Source organism: Scyliorhinus canicula, chromosome 1 (genome assembly GCF_902713615.1).
Source record: "Scyliorhinus canicula chromosome 1, sScyCan1.1, whole genome shotgun sequence".
NCBI classification, from domain to species: Eukaryota; Metazoa; Chordata; class Chondrichthyes; order Carcharhiniformes; family Scyliorhinidae; genus Scyliorhinus; species Scyliorhinus canicula.
The window spans coordinates 125,639,095-125,649,052 of NC_052146.1; the positions used below are offsets into that span (position 1 = coordinate 125,639,095).

The following is a 9,958-nucleotide window of genomic DNA, read 5'->3' on the forward strand; positions in this document are numbered from 1 at the left end:
CCTGTGTCAGTCGTAGCTATTTCACAGTCAGAAATCTGCGATTTCATGCCACACTCCAGAGACTGGAGTACTTAACCCAAACTGATACTCTAATGCAGTACTGAGGGAGTGCTACACTATCAGAAATGCCGTATTTCAGACCAGACATAAACCTGAATCTCTACCATCATATGTGTACACATAAGAACCAGCAGCACTATTTGAACAGGAGAGCTCTCCTAGTTTATGGGCCAACATTTATTGCTCATCCATTTCCCCCCCCCCCCCCAAAAAAAGGCATTCTCTTGAATGCTGCTTGTGGGATCTTGCTGTGTATAAAAATCAGCTGCCATTTTTCTCCACCTAACAGTAGCTCAAAAATAACTCTCAACCAATGATTATTTAAATTCAATAATACAAACTTGGAGCATTGTAGCTGTGTCACATATAAATACATTTGATTGTAAATAATAATTTTGAAAAATAAAACGCTAAAGAATCAGGCTAATTCCTCGCATTGCCAGGTAACCTCAATTTTAGTAAGATAAAATGCCACTCAAAGATAATAATAAAACACAAAGTATAATGTGTGGCACTGGGGAAAGAGGGAAAGAATCATTAGATTTCATGGTAAAATTTCCACTTCAAAAAGAAAATGAACTAAATCATCACTTTTACATAGCCGACGTATTAAAATTCCCCAAAGTTATGGTGTTATATGCATAAATAAAACTGGGGAGAATAATTTGCCTACTGGGATAACCAAAAGAAAAATCACATAGTATCGAGTATTCTAGTAGTGTTTACTCCCTTTCCAAGAGCCGACGTGAAGTCCATTCTTCAAAAGAAAATTGGATCGGGGCGGGGGGGGTATAAACTTTCCAGAATTGAACACAGTTGATTTCCAAAGCCAAAAGAAGAAATGCCGCACACAAACTTCAGAAATATTGTACAATTCATTGGAAGGGGGTGCATTGGAACTTCAGCTGGCAGGTCAGAAAGAGACCAAATTGTGACAGCTCTGACTGAAGTCACTCAAGAGCAGCAGCAGCAACATCCCCACTCTGCTCTTATGGCAATGTCACTAGAAACAGCAGCACGACAGGAGGCAAACACTTGGCTGGAAAACCTCAGTTTACACACACATTGACATTGTTGACAATATCTATTTCACAAAGAAATAAAAAGGGAGGTTTCCAGAACAACCTAAATAAGAAAGTAATGTTGCTCTCCATTCCCCCACCCCCAAACTCTCTATTACGCGAGTCCCAGGCTTCTGCGCGGCCTAGTCCAGAGGAAACACACCCAGAGTCAGGGCCAACCAACGCTTTCCCCACGGCGGAACAGGGGGGGGGGGGGGGGGGGTGCTAGTGATCACTCCAATCAAAATAACAATCACCATCATTAAAACGTCTTTGAACGTGTGGAAGGTTTGCATTTTGTGGTTTTGTTTTGTTACCTGCCGTATATCCCCTCGGTGATTCTGTTCCGTTTTAACGGCCTCCTGATCTTGCTGCAATCAGCATTGCGCCTCTTCATTGTCCTTCGCTGCCTTTCCCTTCTTCAACACAGTTTCCTTCTCTTTTTTTAATAAAATAATTTTAACATAAAAATGGGGGGGAAAAAATAAATTAATTTGGAATAATTTTAAATTCTGAAAATAATATTTTCATCCACCCCCCCTCTCCCTCTTCCCCGATTCTTCTTCTTCCCCCCCTCCCCTCTCTCACTCTCCATCCGTTTTCTTCTCCTTTCAAACAAAGAATTAAATCAAATGAAACCAACCCCTTTCGGTCCAAGCCAATATTTTTTTTTCTCTTGTCTCTTGGCTGGCGGAGGGGAGGGGGGCGGGACTTTAGCCGCTTGTCTGTCTTGGTCACTGTGATTAACAAGGCCGGATTGCCCAATCGCAAGCCGGTCCCGCTGATTGCCAGGTCGGTGCACCAATCAGCGTGGGCGGCCCCCGAACGGCGTTGCTGTCAATCATCCAGGAAGACCCAATAGACGAACGTAAAGGGCGGGCGCTTTGAGACGTCAGGTTGTTGGGGGAAAGAGAGACACAGACACACAGGGAGAAATCACGCAGGCGCGCTGACTTCAAAGCGTCATACAAGCTTAGTGGGTATGATTGGCGCAGACTCTGAGCAATCGGCGGCCCCCGGATAGTGTCAATCACGCACCCAAACCAATGGGCGGCGGCCGCCGAGGAGGCGGGAGACTATCGCAGCAGCAGCCAGGTTCGGTTGTGGTGTCTCTGGGAGGCGCGTTGCTTGGGGAGTATGCATAGGCTTCCACGTATGCAGGTTGTTCCTCAAGTTGCAGGCCAGGGTGGTGGGGCTAAAATGCAAGTGTTGTGTGCAGCAAAATTAAATTGAATTCCTTTCCTAAATAGGAGCGAATATCCATGCGTTAGTTTACTACAGTGAATTCATAAATAATTTATTATGCTGAGCTGTCACACCAGAATCTGATCCAGAGGTGGCTTCCCAGCATGAGTTGAACACATACAGATGCTGGAACCTTTTGTCAAAAGTCGCCTGGCAAACTGTTTTTGTGCACCAACTACTTGGATATTGGTCCACAATTGAAATTAAAGCATATAGGGTTGTTTTTGTTCAAATATATAACAGTGATGACATCTGAAACAATTGTGGATCTTCCAACTCATCCTTATTCCAAAGTTGACACCCACGTTTCTAAACCATTGCCTGCCTACTCTGTTTAATGTGGCAATGCTCGTAGGTTGTTTCAGGTGTGAAATACAGTGTTCTACATCAGCCACTTGATCTGATGCCACATTTGTAGCAGTTGTTGACGATTCTCCTGGGAATGGGCAGACCACCAAAGCTGAATTTGGACTTGTTCTGTGTGTTGTGCTGTTTCAGGATTGCTTTGTGCAATTATGAATTGTGATTAGTTAAATAACGGAGGGCACAGCTTTGTCACTGTGGCACCATGTGATTATTTTGGCTGCTAATTGTTATATTTTAAATAATGGCTTATCTAAAATATATATATTACTCTTGAATCCACCAGGATGATAAAATGACTTCTTGTTGGAAGATTAACTATTTAATGAGTACCAAAATAATAAATTGAGTCCTTTTACTCAACTAACTATAAAGAAATAAATTACAGTACAGATAACTATATAACTATACACTATTATGATAAACTAGTTCTAACTTCTCTCACTCTAGCTATTCTATGTCTTGCTTGTTCACTGTTCTGGATCACACTAACTAACTAAAAAGAGCGGGAATCCGGTTCTTATACTATCTTACTGTGAGACATCTAGTGTTGAAATCACTGTACTACATTTGCATACATTGAGCATGTATATCGATATCTGAATATCACTACATCCCCCTTTTCCACATTTTCTTTGAAATATGTGAACAGAAAATTTACATTAAAAATGCATTGTAAACAGTATACGGTAATCACTAGATTATTGAAAAAGTTCACGTTCAGACAATTGGGTCTTCTCCTTGTTGATCTTCTTAACTTCAAAGGTGATGAAGAATTCTTCAGTTCGTTGTGAATCAGAACATTTGATTGCATTCTTCTTTCAAGTTGCTTGGAAACAGTCTGGTTCAAATCAAGATCTGGAAAAATTTTGACAGTATCTTTGACTTGAAGTAGATCTCTTCTATTTCTTCTTAGAATGGTTCCATCGGAAGTTCTAGTCAGATAAGACCTTGGTAAGAATTACCTAATTGGGTGAGCTTTGTCAGACCAACCTCCTTCAGGAAGTCTGAGTCTCACTATACCATCATCAGATAGAGTAGACAGTTCTTTCGAATGTTGATCAAAATACATTTTCTGACTCATTTTCTGTGGTTGCATTCTTTTAAAAAGAATTTGTTGTTCTTGATCAGGAAAGTGTAATTGAGGTAATGTTGTCCTCAACACTGTTGTATAACATTTGAGATGGAGATAAGCCTGTTGATAGAGGAGATGTTCTGTAATTGAGTAAAGCTAAGTAAAAATCAGAATCAGATTCTTTAGATTTGTTAAGTAGCTGTTTCATGATGTGAACAACTTTCTCTGCTTTTCCATTTGATTGCGGAAAATGTGGGCTTGAACTAACATATTGAAAGTTGTATTTCAAGGAGAAATCATGCCATTCATGACTTGAGAAACAAGGGCCGTTGTCAGACATTACGATTCTGGGAATACTGTGTCTGGAAAATATCTCCTTGCATGCCTTAATGGCATTGTTGGATGTGATGTTGTTCAGTTTCACTAACTCAGGAAAATTGGAAAAATAGTCAATGACTACAAGATAGTCTTTTCCAAAAAAGTGAAAAAGATCAGCACCAACATTGACCAATGGTGATGTTACTAGATCATGTAGTTGCAGTGGTTCTTTGCATTGCTGATTTTGATGGGATTGACATGTTGAACACGAGAATATCATGTTCGCAATATCATTGTTGATACCAGGCCAATAGATAGACTGTCTGGCACGTATTCTCCATTTTGCCATGCCTAGATGACCTTCATGTAATCTCGACAGCATTTCAGAAAGCATGCTTGTCTCAGCAGTATACCATCTGACTGAATGGATTAATATTATGGACAATTACCTTTGGGCCATCCTTCTTGAAGATGTTTCATAACTTTCATCAACGTGGTATCTTTCTGTGTTTCAATGCAAATTTGCTTAAATTTGACATCGATACAGGTAGTAATTCTTCGAATAGTTGCAAATGTGAATCGACATCATTGATGGATTCTTCTTGGAGAATGTCAGTGTTGACTGACCTAGATAAAGTATCAGCAATTACTAATTCTTTACTTGGTGTATACTTCAGTGTGAAATCGTAACTTCTCAATTTCATCATTAAACGTTGAAGTCTTGGAGTCATGTCATTTAAGCTTTGTTCTATGATGTGTACTAGTGGACGATGGTCAGATTTTACTGTCAATTTGGTAGACCATATACATAGTCGTGGAATTTGGAAATCCCCGTGACTAACCCTAGACACTCTTTTTCGATTTGGGCACCTACACTAAATGTCAGTCATTGATCTTGATGCATAGGCAATAGGAACCCAATTATCAAACGGTCTTGTTGTAGTAAAGCAGCACCTATGCCATTTTTACTTGCATCAGTTGAAATTTTGGTTGGGTTTGTAAAAGGATCAAAAAATGATAAGCATGGAGCTTGTATCAATTGTTGTTTCAAATCAGTCCATTCTGCAGTATGTTTGTCAGTCCAGATGAATTCGGTGTTCTTTCTTATCAATTGACATAGAGCAGTTCTTCTCGCGGATAGATTTGAAATGAACTTCCCCAGAAAGTTGACAAATCCGAGAAAGTGGAAGACAGCCTTATTATCTTTAGGAATTTCGCATTGCCTTGATAGCTTGCACTTTGTCTAGATCTGGTTTTATGCCTTCAGCCGTTATGTTGTCACCTAGGAATCTTAAAGATGAAGCGGCAAACATGCACTTGACTTTGTTTAACTTTAAAACATAGTCGTCAATTCTCTTGAAAACCTCCTGAAGACACTTGATATGCTCTTCAGGCGTTGTTGACCAGACAATTATGTTGTCAACATAAACCCGAACTCCTTCTATGTTCTCAGTCATCTCTTCTATTGTTCTGTGAACATTTCAGAAGCAGATATGATACCAAAAGGCATCCTATTGAAACAGTGCCTTCCAAAAGGTGTATTAAAAGTACAAAAAAGTTTACTGGAGTCTTCTAACTGCATCTGTCAAAATCCTTGAGACGCATCAAGCTTGGTAAATATTTTAGCATTTGCCATCTCAGCAGTGATATGTTTTTTCTTTGGTATTGGATAATGCTCTGTCTTTTTTTTAAAATAATTTTTATTGAAAAATTTTGAATTTGTACAACAACATCAAACCACAATAAAATACCAACAATAACAATAATGATAGCAATCATAAACATTCGCCCCTCCTCAATGAACAACACAACATATTAACAACAACTTAAATTAACACGATGTTAAGTTACATAACCGTAGAAAAAATATATATCCCCCCCCCCGGTTGCTGCTGCTGTTGACCAAGATACCTATCTTTGAGCCAGGAAGTCCAGAAAAGGCTGCCACCATTTATAGAACCCTTGTATTGATCCTCCCAAGGCAAATTTGACCCTTTCCAATTTTATAAATCCCGCCATGTCACTGATCCAGGTCTCCACACTTGGGGACCTCGCATCCTTCCACTGCAGCAAGATCCTCCGCCGGGCTACTAGGGACGCAAAGGCCAGGACACCGGCCTGTTTCGCCTCCTGCACTCCCGGCTCCACCGCAACTCCGAAAATCACGAGTCCCCACCCTGGATTGACCCTGGATCCAATCACCTTCGACACCGTCCCCGCCACCCCCTTCCAGAATTCTTCCAGTGCCGGGCATGCCCAGAACATATGGGCATGATTCGCTGGATTCCCCGAACATCTGGTGCACCTGTCCTCACCCCCAAAGAACCTACTCATCCTAGTACCGGACATGTGGGCCCGGTGCAGCACCTTAAATTGCCTCGCACATGAAGAGGAAGAGTTGACTCTCTCCAAGGTATCCGCCCAAGTCCCGTCCTCTATCTTCTCCCCAAGTTCCCCCTCCCATTTAGCCTTCAGCTTCTCCACTGATGACTCCTCCATCTCCTGCATTACCTTATAAATGTCAGACACCTTCCCCTCTCTGACCCACACCCCCGAAAGCACTCTGTCCATCGCCCCCCACGAGGGCAGCAAAGGGAACTCCTCTACCTGTCGCCTAGCAAACGCCTTTACCTGCAAGTATCTGAACATGTTCCCTTGGGGGAGCCCAAATTTATCTTCCAGTTCCCCCAGGCCCGCAAACCTCCCGCCAATAAACAGGTCCCTCAATTTACTGATGCCCACCCTTTGCCAGCCCCTAAATTCCCCCATCATTGTTCCCCGGGATGAACCGATGATTTCCACCCAATGGAGCCTCCATCGAGCCCCCTGTTTCCCCCCTATACTGTCTCCACTGTCCCCAGATTTCCATCGAGCCCCCTGTTTTCCCCCTATGCTGTCTCCAATGTCCCCAGATTATAATGCTCTGTCTTGATATTTGTATTGAGATCCTTTGGGTCCATACAGATTCTTATTTCACCTGTAGGTTTTTTTACACAGACTAGGGAGCTTACCCAGTCAGTAGGTTGAGTAACCTTGGAGATTATTCCTTGAGTTTGAAGTCTTGACAATTGAGCTTTCAGTTGATCTTTAAGTGGAGCAGGAACATGTCTAGGTGGATAGAACACCAATTTGGCATCCTTTTTCAGTTGGGTTTTGTACTGAAAAGGTTAAGTGCCCATACCTTGAAAAACATTTGGGTATTGTTGTAAGAGTTGCTGAACATCATCAGTGACCACACTTGATTGACAGGTATTCATGAAGATTCTCTGTATGAATTGCAAATCTTTGCATGCTGGTGCTCCAAGTAATGATGAATAAGTATCATTGACAATCTCAAACCTTACATATTGTTGAATGTCTCTGTTTATTACACTTAGGTAGCAGGATCCATATGAAAAAACGGGGTTGCCATTGTAATCATGCAATGAGCATTCTGGAGGAACCATTTCATAATGACTCTTGATCTTGGACAGGTCCTTGGAAATCCAAAGATTCACCGACGCTTCGGTATCCAATTTAAAAGTGATTGGAATTGCGTTAATATACACAGTAGTCATCTATACGTTGCTTAGTATGTTGACATTTTGTTCTTCCTTTGCTTGAAGATTTGTCTCAGACTCTTGATGAAGTAACTTCATTGTTTTAAGATGGTCCTTGCTTGCTTGTAGATCATGCTTGATGGACGAATCAACTACACCAACGAAGAAAGTATGAGAAAATACTGTAATCTTCTGTGAAATCTTCTTGAGTGTTGATTTATTCTGTTTTGTCCACAGCTCGCACTTTGTGATACTTTTTGTGTGTAGGAGGAATGTATGTAGCAGTTGATTGACACTTGTTGTGTCATGCATAATGGTTGAGTTTCTGATATTTTAAACATAGTTTGCCAAAAGCTGGACAATTCTCCTTTAAGTCGGCGTTACCACATCTGTGACATGTAATTATGTTGTCGTCATGACGTAATTGTGACGTACACGCATGCGCAGACTTCTTCTTGAGTGTCTCGTATTTTGGTACGTAGTGCGCATGTGCAGAGCTCAAAAATGCTTGCAGAGGACAGCTTCCGTTCCTTGCAGATTTCTGTTTTGCTTGTGACACATTTTAATTTTCTCTGCCTTGTGGTCGAGATTTGTGCTTTTTTCTTTAGGATAAAATGCTAGATTCTGGCTTCAGGTCTGTTCTGCTGATATACATTTGTCAATCGTGATTTGTAGAATTAAATCATTTTGACGAATTAACGCTTCTCTGACATTATCATCAAGTATACCATATACTCACGCACCGAGGTCCCAGGTTTGATCCCGGCTCTGGGTCACTGTCTGTGTGGAGTTTGCACATTCTCCCCGTATTTGCGTGGGTTTCGCCCCCACAACCCAAAGATGAGTCCAAAGATGTGCGCGTTAGGTGGATTGACCATGCTAAATTGCCCGTAGTGTCCTAAAAAGTAAGGTTGGGGGGGTGGGGTTGTTGGGTTACGGGTATAGGGTGGATACGTGGGTTTGAGTAGGGTGATCATTGCTCGGCACAACATCGAGGGCCGAAGGGCCTGTTCTGTGCTGTACTGTTCTATGTTCTATGTATGTTCTCTGTTCAGGGTAGGTGGATTGGCCACACTAAATTGCCCCTTAATTGGAAAAAATGATTTGTGTACTCTAAATTTATAAAGAAAAAGTATACCATATACAATTTGATCTCTGACAAGTGAATCATGTAGATTTTCATAGTTGTTTTTTAAAATAATTTTTATTCAAATTTTTCAACAACAAATTATCTCCCAACAGTTAAAGTAAACAAGGTGTAAAACTAAACAGAAACAGAAAAAGAAATCCCCCCCAATACAAAGTAATAAATTTATAATTAATAACAATACTAGAAAGAAAAAAACAGCAAACACATTGTCGCAAAAACAAACCCCCTTAACAAAGCCCGAACCCACCCCCCCTCACCCCCCCCCCCCCACCCCGGGTTGCTGCTGAGACTGACCACCCTCTACCCCTCCGCCAGGAAGTCGAGAAAAGGTTGCCACCAACGGAAGAACCCTTGTACCGACCCTCTCAGGGCAAACTTAACCTTTTCCAGCCTGATGAACCCGGCCATGTCATTGATCAAGGCTTCCGGGCTCAGGGGCTTCACGTCCCTCCACTGTAAGAGAATCCTACGCCGGGCTACTAGAGACGCAAAGGCCAGTGTACCGGCCTCTCTCGCCTCCTGCACTCCCGGCTCCAATGCTACCCCAAAGATCGCGAGCCCCCAGCCCGGCTCCACCCTGGATCCGACCACCTTGGACAAAGTCCCCGCCACCCCCTTCCAAAGCCCCTCCAACGCCGGACATGCCCAAAACATGTGGGTGTGGTTCGCTGGGCCTCTCGAACACCTCCCGCACCTGTCCTCCCCCGCAAAGAACCGGCTCATCCTGGCCCCTGTCATGTGCGCCCTATGCAGCACCTTCAGCTGAATTAAGCTGAGTCATGCGCAAGAAGAGGAAGAGTTCACCCTCCTCAGGGCATCCGCCCACGTCCCATCGTCAATCTCTTCCCCGAGCTCCTCCTCCCACTTCGCTTTCAGCTCCTCCACCGAGGCCTCCTCCTCTTCCTGCATCATCTGATAAATCGCCGAAATCCTCCCCTCACCGACCCACGTCCCCGAGAGCACCCTATCCTGCACCTCCCTAGGCGGCAGCAGTGGGAACTCCGCCACCTGCCGCTTAACAAACGCCCTAATCTGCATATACCTGAAAGCATTCCCAAGGGAGAGGCCCCACTTCCCCTCCAACTCCTCTAAAGTCGCAAACTTCCCATCGAGGAAAAGGTTCCCCATCCGCCTGATGCCTGCCCTA

General features: G+C 42.8%; 1 protein-coding gene across 1 annotated transcript in view; it reads right to left on the minus strand.

Annotated features, from left to right (window-relative positions):
- Positions 1-1,822, minus strand: part of maco1b (macoilin 1b) — a 153,324-nt gene extending 151,502 nt beyond the window's left edge. The window contains exons 1-2 of the mRNA XM_038799449.1: positions 1,765-1,822; positions 1,439-1,560 (exon numbers count right to left, since the gene is read on the minus strand). Coding sequence (XP_038655377.1) covers positions 1,439-1,518 — 80 coding nt within the window. The 5' untranslated portion in view covers positions 1,519-1,560; positions 1,765-1,822. The remainder of the gene's footprint in view (positions 1-1,438; positions 1,561-1,764) is intronic.
- Positions 1,823-9,958: the final 8,136 nt, after the last annotated feature.